The sequence below is a fragment of the Miniopterus natalensis genome, chromosome 2 (genome assembly GCF_054644295.1).
Source record: "Miniopterus natalensis isolate mMinNat1 chromosome 2, mMinNat1.hap1, whole genome shotgun sequence".
Classification (NCBI taxonomy): Eukaryota; Metazoa; Chordata; class Mammalia; order Chiroptera; family Miniopteridae; genus Miniopterus; species Miniopterus natalensis.
In genome coordinates, this window is record NC_142082.1 from 175,255,060 (window position 1) to 175,268,570 (window position 13,511).

Consider the following 13,511-nt stretch of genomic DNA (forward strand, 5'->3'; position numbering starts at 1 on the left):
GTCCCTTTTCTTTGATTTTTTTGCTGTCTTTTGAATTTGAATACTGTTGTTTTTTTTAGTAGTCACTGTAGAGATTTTAAGATGCACGATTTACTCATTTAACTCCAACATAAATTAGTAGTTTTGCCACTTTACAGTGTAAGGATCTTAAACCACTTTAATTCTCTTTATCCCCTTCTCACTGTGCTGCTGCTCTGTATTTTCTCTGCTTATTTTAAACCTGACAAGGTATTATTATTGCTGCTGTTATTGTTTTTATATCGCTGGTCATTTAGATTTACCCACCTTTTTACCCATTCTGTTGCTTTTCTTCCTTCTTGAGTCTCTTTATTCTTCTATTTATGGAATACCTGTTAGTATTCCATTTAAAATGACGTTCTATTGATGAGTTATCACAGTTTTTTGTCTGAAGGCCTTAACTTTAACTTCGTTTTTGAAAGTAGTTTTGCTACATATAGAATTCTAGGTTGGTAGGGTCTCTCCCTGCACCCCCACCCCTTAGCTTTTAAAGATTCCATTTTATTGTCTTCTGGGTTCCTTTTTTCTTTTGAGAAGTCATCTTTCAGTTTTGTTGCTTTTTCAATATATGTCTTTCTTTAATTGCTTGTAAGATTTGCCTTTTGGTTTTTAGCAGTATTACTTTAATGCATCTAGGTGTGGTTTTCTCTGTGTTTGTGCTGCTTAGGATTTGTGGAGCTTCTGGAATTTGTGGAAAATTCTTAGCCATTAATTCTTCAAGTACTTTTCTGTTCTTTCTCTTTTTGTTCTAATTTTTTTTCCAGCTATGCCTATTTTGCTATTAAGCCCATCTACTGAGTTCTTAATTTTAATTATTTTACTTTTCAGTTTGTTTCTTTTTTGTGTAGTTTCCAGTTCTCTTCTGAAATAATTTTATCTTATTTCCTTCAACATATTTCGCATAATTATTTTGAAGCTCCTATCTAATAATTTCATCATCTGGATATTTCTGTTAGTTGTTTCTTTTGGATTAGTCATATATTTGTATGCCTGGTTATTTTCTAGTGTTACACATTATATATGAAACACCCTAGATATAATTTGAGGATCTGGATAATGTTTTTATTCCTCCAGAGAGGAGTTATCTTTCTTCTGGTACACATCTAGTCTAAGACAACTAGTCACATAAGTCATCTCAACCCAGTCATGCATTGAGATGATTTGAAGTGGGACTTAAATTGTATGATGGCTGTTTTTTCTAGTTCACTACTACCTTTTAGGGGGTAGTTTTTCAGGATCCTAACCCAGAGCCTAGTGGTTTACTGGGACCCTCTCCCCTCCTTATGGGCCCTGAATTCCTCTTTCAAAGACGTGCTTGGCTCCTTTGTTTATTTTCCTCTTTTGGAATGGGCAGATGCCTCTAAGGCAGTGATTTTCAACCTTTTTCATCTCATGGCGCACACAAACTAATTACTAGAATTCTGCGGCATACCAAAAAATATATTTTTTGCTGATCTGATAAAAAAAGGTATAATTTTGATTCATTCACACTGGATGACTATTATGTTGGCTGTTGTCATTTTTTTCTTAGACAGTCTAAGGGAAAAGAGGTCAGTGTCCCTAACTAAGTAGTCAGGTATTGTATGTTTAAAAATTCTTGCGGCTCACCGGTTGAAAATTGCTGCTCTAAGGGAGAGCAGCCTCAAATGCCAAGCTCAGTTCTCTCACTTTCTGTCTTCTCCCAGATCTTGGTCTTACATTTCCTTATTCTCTTGAAAGCTTTAGTGCCTTCCAAGAAATTAAAAAAAATGTTTTGCCCAGATTTTCTAGTTGTTGTCAGTGGGAAAGTTGGTCCAAATTATTTATTCTACTGTTAACAGAAACAGACCCTAGACTTGCCCCTCCTCCCCACTTAGACTTTCAGAATACTATACATTCTTTATATATATATCCTTCACAAATTATTGATCATTTATCTGAGAATGGTATGACATCAGCCTGTAAATTCTGTCTCCTCCTCCCCGCAAAAAGTAAGCCCTCCGTTTTCCGCTGCCTTAGAGTTACGCTTTTGCTGTTCCTTGTTTCTGCTCTTTAACCTTTCCCAGTGTTGCACTAGGATAGAGTTTGGTGTCTTATAGTCCTGTAACTGACAAGGTAAGATTGTGCCTCTTTCCTGCATGAATACCCCAAGCTTTGGTATTATTGCCAGCTTTCTTAGGATGCCAGCCTCTCATTTCTAATTCTCTTAATTCAGCACGTCTTCTTACCACAGAGCTATTACTGGTTCAGAGAAACTCCACTCCACATTGAGTGGCAGTCCTTTAGTGAGCCGCTGTTACGGGTGGGAGACTACTTGATGTCTCACATATGGTAGGGCAGGAGACAGGTTGAGAATCACTGGCATGTAGCTTCAGCCCCAGCTCCTTGGATATATTCACAGTAGTATAGTTTAGGTTCATTTTTAACCTGAAAGTGTATCTTTTTTGGTCCTTATTGGGTCTAAATGAAAAAAATACTTGAGAAGTAATATTTTTTGTTTTGTTTTCTCATTCCCTACTGTCTCCCTGGGTTTATTAGCACTAAATTTTTTTAAACCTTCACAAGACCCATGTGCTTCCTTCATGTATAGAAGAGTAGAAGAGAATCTGTTCTTATTGGGCTGAAAGGAGAGAAAGCCTGATTAGCGCCGGCATAGGCAGGGAACATGGTAGCAGGTGGACTGTGGGTATTGGCCTAGAAAGGAAAGGGGAAATCGGCTTGGCACTGAGAAATACTTTTGTATTTCTGTATTGGCAGAGAGCAGCTCTCTTTACCCTCATTTTAAATTCATAGTTCCTTAAAGTCCTCATGCCTTGTCTTAAGCTGCAGGCAGGTAAGAGCCTTTATCTTCTTGCTTGGCAGATGAGATACAGATGAATAGGTATCTTCCTGACATCCAAATAATTTTTCTGAAGGTTTTTTTTTTAATGTAAGGATTTTTTAACTGATTACACACTATAATTTCAACACTATTAAACTTCTGGTATGTGACATTAAAAAAATGTTTAAGGGCTGCTTTGAAACTTAATGTATAACATTGTGTGAGGAAGAGTATTTCAGAATCATAAGAGGTGACTTTAAAATAAACTTTAAAAATACTAGTTATTGGTAAGTTGAAGAATAAATATTACATAGAGATTGAAGTCATAAAGAAATGAAGTATTTTCTTGTGATAATAATCAATATTTTATTTTTTATAGGGCTTTTTATATGCATATAGTATTAGTACCATTATTAAAACCACAATGAATCTCTACATGTCCATGCAAAAGCCAATGACCAAAACCTCAGTTAAGGCATTATGCAGGCTTGTTGAACTTCTCAAGGTAGGTTTCAGATTATTTTACCTTGCCATTATAATTTAGAAATGACCCAGGCTTAAATTACGATGATCCTGATCCTGTAAGGTTTGACTTTCTGATTATATGAGAATAAAAAATTATGGGAAAGTGTACTTATCTCTCAGTTGGATAAAGGAACTAGCCATTGAAAGAAATTTATGATTAACATTCTATGAATGGCCAATACATTGAAACTGTATTAAAAGTTAACATGTAATGAGACAGAAAAGAAGGCAAATGAAAAGCTTAGCCTAAGTATTAGTAAAGATTTACTTGTGGCAGTTTTAAGCTTGTATGAGTTAAAAAAATAATACCCATGTAGCATTACCCGTTATTTTGTAGTGTTCAAATGCGCATGAGGATAGTCAACATGAGGCTATTTGTTTTGTAGTTTAGAGAAAGTGCTTGTGATTTGAATAGTAGGATACTTGTTGGGGTGGTCAAATAAATTAAGAACCAGAGTATACTTCTGGGAATATGGTAAAATATTTCTTAGCATATTCTATGTAAATAAATAAAAAAGCCCCTTTAAGCAGGAGAGCCTACTTAACCTTTTAAAAAAATTGGAATTAAGAGTTGCTAATAAATTTCTAGTAATAGCCTTTAGATTTGCTTAGGAAATAGATTATTATTTTTTCTTTTTGAGATTGTGCCTTTGGATTTCTAGCCTTTTTTCTTTATGATATGTAATTAGCTATACTTAATTTTTAAGAAATACAAATACAGATGTGTGTATATACATATTTGTGTGTATATGCATGTATAGATACATATCAAACAGATCAGCATAATTAAAAATAAACACTCAAAAACCCACCATCCCAATTAAGACATAGAATATTACCTGTATTTTCAAAGCCCCCTGTGTTGTCCCTTCCTGGTTGCATCTTATCCTGCCCCCTCAGGAAACCATTGCCCTGAATTTTATGCTCATCATTCCCTTGTTTTTCTTTTTAGTTTACCACATAAGGTTGAATCTATAACCATTCATTGTTTAGTTATATATGTTTTTGAAGTTTATATTAATGGAGTAATACTTCATGTGTTCTTTGATTAACCTTTTTTTAAACTCAGATTTTGTATTTGAACTTATCCACGTTGGGATGAAGAGCAGTACTTCCCTCTTTCTCATTGCTGTGCAGCCTTGCTGTGGATGAATTTTTGGGTTTCCAATTTTTGCTATTATAAACAATATTGCCATTCTTGTATGTCTTTCGGTGTACTTGTGCCAGTTTTTCTGAGGTATTATATAGAGTGGATTGCTATTTACATGTTCTACTTTTCAAGATGCCAAATTGTTTTCCCAAGTAGTTATATCAGTTTACATACCTCCTACAATATGTTAGACTTCCCATTGTTCCCCAGCTGGCCAACGTTGGTATTATTAGACTTATTTATTTTTGGCAAATTAGTGGATATAAATGGTTTTGATTATGATTTTTAATGTGTATTTTCCTGATTGTTAATCATAGTATCTTTTAAAATTTTATTAACTCTTTCTTTTGTGAAAAATCTGTTCATGTCTTTTGTTCAGTTTTCTATTGGATTATTTTTCTTTTTAAAAATATCTTTCATGCACTTGGGGTCTTTAATATTCTAATTACTAATCCCTTGTATGTGGTAGATATTTTCTCATACATTGGCTTGCTTTTTTATTTTCTTTATAGTGGCTTTTGATGAACAGAAATTCTTAATTTTATTATAGTCAAATTTACCAATCTTATCCTTTATGGTAGTCCTTTTTGCATCTTATTTACAAGTTCTTTACCTAACCCAAGGTAATAAAAATATTCTGTAATTTTGCCTAAAAGTTTTAAGTTAATTTTTACAAAATTATTTCTGGTCTTTTTAGGCAATAGAGCATATGTTCTACAGGAGAAGCATGGTTGTGGCTGATTCAGTTTCACATATAACGCAGCACCTTCAACATCAGGCACTTAATTCTATTTCTGTGGCCAAGGTATGAAAGTTATATATTCAGCATAATTATTTGTTTAGTTTGTTCTTCTGTTGCTTTATATGTGTTTTGTAGTTCAGCATGTTTACTCCATTCATTCAAATATTATATTCTTGGTCACTTATCTCCAGAGTATTTTGTGATTTTTACTTAGAGTGCTCAGGTTTATCTTTCTCTGAGCTTGCAGCGTGTAATACATTAACACACCAAAAAATGGCATTGTATTCAGTTTTAAATTATGATGCATCTATTTAAAAGAAAGTATTTCCTTATTGAATTAATAACAGAAATTTTAAAGTATGCCTGATACAGATTTGTTGTCCCTGACAGTGCTAAATGATAACGTTACAAAAGTAATAAAGCAGGTAGCAGGGAAGGTATTATTGAAGCTCTCTTAAAGTGGATCATGGAAAAGATTATTGAGAAGATTTTCTTCTGAATCTTTTGTTATGGCTTTAGAAGTAAAACTAATATGCCCTATTTTTTGTTTTATCTTTAAGAAAAGAGTAATTTCGGACAAAAAATACAGTGAACAGCGGCTTGATGTGCTCTCTGCTTTAGTTTTGGCTGAAAACACTCTAAATGGACCAAGCACAAAGCAAAGGCGCCTTATTATTTCTTTGGCACTCAGTGTTGGCACACAGTTGGTAAGTGTACTGCTATTAGTTACGTAATAAAAATGAGATCTGAGATTTCATAGTTTTCTTCTTATTGACCCAGCAAACCTGTTCTTTCTTGGACTGCAACTTCTCTGCCTTTTTTCCCCTTCCCTGATAGAAAACATTTAAAGATGAAGAACTCTTTCCACTTCAAGTAGTCATGAAAAAGCTGGATCTTATCAGTGAACTTAGAGAAAGGTAAGTAGGGATATATCATGGTACTCAAAAGGTGGAGCTAATTTCCTGGCTCATGTGGCTTAGTTGGTTGGGCATCATCCTGTGCAGTGAAAGGTTGCCAGCTCCATTCCTAGTCAGGGCACATGCCTGGGTTGCAGGCTCAATACCTGGTAGGGGGTGTGCAGGAGGCAGCCAATCAATGTTTCGCTCTCACATCAATATTTCTCTCCCTTTCCCTTCCTCTCTCTCTAAATATAAATTTTTAAAAAGGGGGTGGGGCTAATGGAGACATTTATTTTTCTTTTTAGCATAGCAAAAGAAAAAATGTAACCTGGCTACATCATTAGATCTTCTCTATGATTCCTTTAGCATGACCAGAATGAGTCTATTACTAGGGATCATATTTCTTTAGCTTTGCTTCTGTGGTAAGGATATAGCCTCTGGAAGAACTCCCATGAGACCACATGATGTTGCCCTGAGAGCATCTGGCAGACCCTGATGCACATTGTGATTGCTGTAATGGGCATCTCCAGTGAACGTTTTAAATTGTTGCTTTCTCATAGGGCTTCATCTGTTTGTGGGAGACTTAAGCGATCTCTGTCATATAGTCTCCTGTAATTTTATTTTTAGATCTGAATTTGAATTATATTGTAGCCAGTTACTAAGATAAATTAGTTTCAGGAAGGCTTATTTTGTAGCTCCTTATGACTTTATTTGTTTATTTTTCTAAGAGAACGTTTATTTTGTTAATCACAGAGGTAGAAGAAGTAATTTCCAGAAGACAGAGGTTTAGGAAACAAGTTATAAAGGCAAAGAAAAGGTCCTTGGGGCTTGGGAGTGAGGAAGCTAATGTTAACGTGCCTGGGGTGGAGGGGACTGTTTGAAGGAAAGAGAGAGGCAGAGGTGAGGGCTGCTCCCAGGAGGAAGAGACTGGCTTTATTTATTTTTATTTAAAGAGTACGCAGCAAGTGTCTTAAAGGGAAAATGAGTCTTCTGAATTTTAATTCCCAGCCAAATTAAGGTTATAGCACAATTCCCATTGAATGCTCATATATACAGTAATGTTTTTGTTCTTAGAAGCTCAGATTTTTGTAGTTGCATATAACATTCCATCCCTGGAAGAAATACTGAATTGTCTTTTTTATAAGATATTAAATGATTATTTTGTTGCCCCAGAAGATATGAAATAGTCAGTTGGCAAAGATTGTAGACAGATTAAGTGTAGCTGGGTTTTGTTTTTGTTTTTTTGGTCACAATTTTTAAAGAGGCTTTGCTGTTCATTTTGAGACAGCTCAAAGGCCTCTTGGGATTCAAGTATTAAATGATACCAGATGATATTGAAAATAAATTTATTTTAAATTTCTCTATTTAAAAGCTATGTTGTTTTTCATATAAAGCTAAAGCATGTGGCCCAGCTGGGCGTGGCTCAGCAGTTGAGCATTGACCTAGAATCCAGGAGATCACGGTTAGATTCTGGTCAGGGCATATGCCCGGGTTGCGGGCTCAATCCCCAGTCGGGGGCATGCAGGAAGCAGCCAATCAATGACTCTCTCATCATTGATGTTTCTATCTCTCTCTTCCTCTCCCTTCCTCTCTCTGAAATCAATAAAGATATATTAAAAAAAACAAAAGCTAAAGCATGTGTGCAAGATTCTGAAAATGTCAGGCATTAGAGTATTTATTAGCTTTGTTCAATTTGAAACATTTATTTTGTAGCTTTTCCATACTAATTTTGGGTTAAGTGATGTAGGGAATGCAAAAATGAGTAAGGCATTGGTTTTGGGGGGTACTTTAATTTTGGTACCACTAATTACTCCTTTAAATTGTAGAGTCCAAGCACAGTGTGACTGTTGTTTTTTATACTGGCATCGAGCTGTCTTCCCAATTTATTTAGATGATGTATATGAAAACGCCGTTGATGCAGCCAGATTACATGTAAGTAAAGAATAGTATAAAGAATAAATCCATCCATTTTTAAGTCACTGTGCAAACTATTCTAATTTAAAATAGATCATTTGATTTAATAAATTATTTGAAAATGAACTGCTAATGTTGTGCTATACAATGCTATGCATATTCAGTAGCATTTATAGTCTAAATTTTATATTAATAATTAATTTTAATATGTTTAACTCTTCCCCTCACATTCCTGATCATTTTTCTTGATTTTAGTTTATGTTACAATTGTCTGACATTAATTTGTCAGCAAGGTATATATTATTCGGACCTTTCTGTTTCTGTATGGAAATAAGTGTATTTGAATGCTCAAGATAGGAAAGAGTAAGTGAATGTGAATTTTTTGTATATTTAAAATACATACTTCAGAGAATAAAATCAGACTTCTTTTATTTAGGAAAGGAAGACAGTCGTGTAAAAAAGAAAGCTGTTAGCCTTCAGATTGAGGTTTTTCTTTCAAAATAGATAATTAACCTTTGTAATATTATTTAGGTTAGAGATCTGGTTTTTATAAATTTATGTGCATTCTAATTTTCTTTTTAGTACATGTTCAGTGCTTTACGTGATTGTGTACCCGCTATGATGCATGCAAGACATTTAGAGTCCTATGAAATACTTCTGGATTGCTATGACAAGGAAATTATGGAAATTTTAAATGAGGTAACATCATATTTGAGGTTGAAAAACTTAGAAAATGTATTTGGAGTGCAGTGTTTGGAAAAACTTGTTGGATTGAGTCAGGCTTTCATGTATTTAAAATTATTTATAAATCCCTGTCTAGAACAAAGAAACCATTTTTAGTTATAGTATCAATGTTATACTAAATTGGTCTTTAATTCCTAATTCTTTATGTAGAGGTCTAGACTAGGAATTTGGAAAATAATTTTTATTTTAGTAAATAGTACATTTATATTTAAGTTTCTGTTTATTAGAAGAATGCAAATGCAAAATTGGTTTGAATATTGAACGCTGCTTATGGTAATATTGTTAAGACAACTTCGCTGTCAATATTTTATTAAATTTATTTGGAGAGCTACTGACTAAAAGGAAATTACATATTTGAAAGATTGACTTGTGTAACAAAAATAATTCAAATGCATATAGTACCTCCTCCCTGTTTGAATGAAGTATTATAAACACTGATATCTTTAAAATTAGATTTTTCACCTAGTATTTTTATTTGGAGGGAGGAATTAAAAATGAGTAAATTTCACAATATAAACCTTATTCAGGTTTGATAAAATTATGGAAAATTTTATATGATTTCTTTTATTAAATATTCTTATTTATAAAATAAAAGATGTCTTGCCAGTATTTAGAACTCCATGGTAGACCAACAAAGATGATGAATTTCATTACTTTTTAGCTCAGTGAATTTGTGATTTTTAATGATTATTACAAGGGAAGCTTTTTAAAAATTTCCTCTCTCATGTTCTCAGAATTTTTCTTTTGTTGCTTGTTCCCATAAATTTTATACTTTATACATTTGTGTTTCTTGTAATGAAGCCATTGGCATTAGCTTTTGATTTTCTTTCAAGGGTGTTAAAGTATTAATAAAAATAAAAGCTTAGAGTTTATCTAACTGCTTCCTGGTAAGAAAAATCATTGGTTTAAATGGATAGCAAACTAATTTTCACTTTCCCAATAAAAATAGTATTTTACCATAGAGTATTTGGATCCTTAAAAACCAGTTTGACAAATTTTTCATCATTGCACTGATTATAAAATGCTAACGGTTAAAGCATAGATACCTAGTGGAACAGTACAATTGAAATATTTTGAAAAATTAAGGTTTAAATTCTTTTGTGAATAGCATTTGCTGGACAAGTTGTGCAAAGAAATAGAGAAGGATCTGCGACTTTCTGTGCATACTCATTTAAAGCTGGATGACCGAAACCCTTTCAAAGTTGGCATGAAAGACCTGGCCCTTTTTTTCTCTCTGAATCCAATTCGGTTTTTCGATCGTTTCATTGACATTCGAGGTGAGTGTTCTGCTTTCCTTCTGAAAGTTATATTCTGTATCTTTTTGCCCCAACTATAAAAAAAAAAGTCAAAAATGAAACTTCCACCTTTTTTAGTGTTAGTCTGTTCTTTAATTCCCATCTGTGTATTTTTATTTTCCTATCACCTTATTTAGAAAAATGAAATTTAATGTTCCAAGACAAGTTGTTTCCTTCATAGTTTCATTTATTTCTCTTATCTATCATTTCATGAATCTGAAATATTTTGAAAAAAATTTTTTGTAGCTTATGTAACTCACTATCTGGACAAGACTTTCTACAATCTTACAACGGTAGCTCTTCATGACTGGGCCACTTACAGTGAAATGAGAAATTTAGCTACTCAGCGTTATGGATTGGTTATGACAGAGGCACATCTTCCTAGTCAGACTTTGGAACAGGTATGGTATAAAATGTTTCTAGCATAGTCTGATTGTAGCATACCAATATTTAAGAAATCTTTTTTTTTTTACTTTACTGTATGTTTATTTTTTAAGAAACTATTTGCTACATAAAATGTCATACTTGACAAGAATAAAAAATTAGATGATGCTGATTTGCTTTATCAAAGAAATTACCATTACCATAGGCTTCCTGTTTATATTTCACCTTTTGGTAAACATTTGAAATACAGGCATACCTTGGAGATATGTAGGTTTAATTCCAGACCATTGCAATAAAAGTGAGTATTGAAATAAAGCAACGCACACAAAGTTTTTGGTTTCCCAGTGCATGTAAAAGTTCTGTGTACACTATACTGTAATTTAAGTGTGCAACAGCATATGTCTAAAAAAAACAGTGCATATACCTTAATTTAATACTTTTTTGCTATAGTAGGCTATCACTTGAGCTTGTTTGAAAAATGGCACTGGTAGACTTGTTCAACCAAGCAGGGTTCCCACAGACTTTTAGTTTGTAAAAAATGCAATAAGTACAAAATGCAGTAGAGCGAAGCACAGTAAGACGAGGTATGCCTGTGCGCATAGGTTTTGATACAGCTTTTCAGAAACATATTGGGATAGCCAGGTGATTTCTGCAGAATTGTAAAAAGTTCAGTGAAGGTCATACAGTTAAGGATTTTAAACTTAGGTATAATATATAAACTTCAGTATCTTAGAAAAATGCTTAAATTTATGTAATTGTAAGTGTATTTGTTCTTTTTTTAAAATATATCTTTATTGATTTCAGAGAGGGGAAAGGAGATGGAGAGAGAGATACAGAAACATCAATGATGAGAGTCATTGATTGGCTGCAGCCCCCAACCCGGGCATGTGCCCTTACCAGGAATCAAACCCTGATCTCCTGGATCCTAGGTCGATGCTCAACTGCTGAACCACACCCGGCTGGGCTGTATTTGTTCTTAAAATGAGGAATGCTAAGAAGCATTTAGTTTCCCTAATTCAATTGACAATATAGCAGTTATCTCATGAGTGCCAGAGTTTATTTTCAGTTAATTTGCATTTAATTCTTTCTAAGATAATCCAGATAATATTTACCAAAAAACATTTATTCAGTTCCAGAATTTAAGGATCATGATTTTTCCTTCATCCCACTACATCTAGGTACCATTTCTGGGATCAGTATGTATATCCTTTCATTCATTTATACACTTAATATTTACTGAAAACATGCTAGGCACTGAATTAAGTTTATGGATACAAAAAGAAATAGGAAACAGCTCCTGTACTTAGAGCTTGGGGGGAGAAGGAATGAGTAAACAACAAAAAAATACATAAACAGCTTTTTTGTTTGGGTTTAGTTTTGGTTAATCCACTCCTAAGGATGTTTTTTCCATTGCTTTTTCAGAGATTGGAAGGGAAAGAGGGAAGGGATGGGGAGAGAGAGAAACAGCAACATCGATGTGAGAGATACATTGACTGGTTGTCTACCTCATGCTCCCCACGACAGGGTGTCAGGGGGAGGGGGGGAGCAAGGGGCAGGGATCGAACCCACGAGGGCCAGTGCTCTAACCACTGGGCCATGCCCGCCAAGGCCAAAATACATTTTTAACTTAAAACATGAGGAAAGCTATAATGAAAACCTTTATCAGAGAGGTATTTTGAGCCCTAATTAGAAAGGCTATAGAACAATTTATGAGATACCATTAGGTATTAGAGTAATAACTGAAGACTGAAGGATTCTTAATCATTCTTAATGAAGGATTCATTTAAGGTGGACTAGTGTAATGAAAAGAAGCATAAGGATTGGGAATTAGACTTTCCAAAATCCCTAGCTTCTGCCTCTTCCTAGCTATTTGACCTTGGTTCTTTAGGTGTAGAATTTAGAATAATACCTCATTTTTTGAGAATTACCTATAACTTTGTGCAGTACCTGAAAAATAGTATGTATTTTATAAATATCAACACATATCCTGACTACCTTTTAGAGTATTAGTTTACTTTGTAAAAATAATATAGAGAAGATCCCTGGGAATACAGAAATAGTCTCAAGAATGTGGGTTGGGGAATGATTGTGAGTCATGGATCTTTGAATATTTAAACTTACCTGCTCCTGTGTATACAAAAGGGATAAGATAACATGCAGCCAGGTTTCTCCCATGAGATAGTCCTGACTGTACATGTTAGAGGGCTCTTTTAACCTTTGGCCATACATTTTGCATAGTTGTGTTTTTTTGTGTGTTTTTTTTAAAAAATATATCTTTATTGATTTCAGAGAGAGGAAAGGAGAGGGAGAGAGAGAGCTAGAAACATCAATGATGAGAGAGTCATTGATCGGCTGCCTAGCCCGAAACCAGGGCATGTGCCGTGACCGGGAATTGAACCCTGATCGTCTGGATCCTAGGTCGATGCTTAACTGCTGAGCCACGCCCGCCCGGGCTGCATAGTTGTTTTTTAAAGTAATTTAAAAATATTGGGGCCCTGGCTGGTGTGGCTCAGTTGGTTGGAACATTGTCCCAGACACCAAAAGGTCTCAGGTTCCATTCCTGGTCAGGCCACATACGCAGGTTGTGGGTTCGATCCCTGGTTGGGGTGCATACAGGAGGCCACCGATAGATGTTTCTTTTTCCCTTCCTTTCTACAAAATTCAGTAAAAAAAAATGTCCTCAGGTGAGGATTAAAAAATATATATTAGGAAACGTAATATAAACAGTAAGTTACTATACTGATACAAGTCTAACTGATTATCTTAATAATAGTAGAACTTCTGTGTGGATTGTTTTGCAGGGCCTAGATGTTTTAGAAATTATGAGAAACATTCATATATTTGTGTCTCGATACCTCTATAATCTGAACAATCAGGTGAGTGCATTTTAGAAGGGTTTTTTGTTTTTTTTTAATGTGAGTGGATATATAGTAGAAGGCTGAAGGTAAAGAATTGATTCTCAATTGTGAAATTGGTAAAATAAAGCAAAAAAGGATTATAGATCATCTTGTTTATTCCTTTGCTTTGATTGTATTATCTT

General features: G+C 34.2%; 1 protein-coding gene across 4 annotated transcripts in view; it reads left to right on the forward strand.

The window, feature by feature from the left end:
* WASHC4 (WASH complex subunit 4) overlaps positions 1-13,511 on the forward strand; it is a 52,180-nt gene that overhangs the window by 21,836 nt on the left and 16,833 nt on the right. For 2 of the 4 annotated variants that reach the window (XM_016223177.2, XM_016223181.2), the window contains 9 exons: positions 3,198-3,323; positions 5,191-5,298; positions 5,796-5,942; positions 6,073-6,152; positions 7,961-8,066; positions 8,631-8,747; positions 9,901-10,069; positions 10,334-10,488; positions 13,273-13,347. In XM_016223177.2, coding sequence (XP_016078663.2) covers positions 3,198-3,323; positions 5,191-5,298; positions 5,796-5,942; positions 6,073-6,152; positions 7,961-8,066; positions 8,631-8,747; positions 9,901-10,069; positions 10,334-10,488; positions 13,273-13,347 — 1,083 coding nt within the window. The remainder of the gene's footprint in view (positions 1-3,197; positions 3,324-5,190; positions 5,299-5,795; positions 5,943-6,072; positions 6,153-7,960; positions 8,067-8,630; positions 8,748-9,900; positions 10,070-10,333; positions 10,489-13,272; positions 13,348-13,511) is intronic. The other 2 variants (XM_016223178.2, XM_016223179.2) reach the window with 2 other exon arrangements.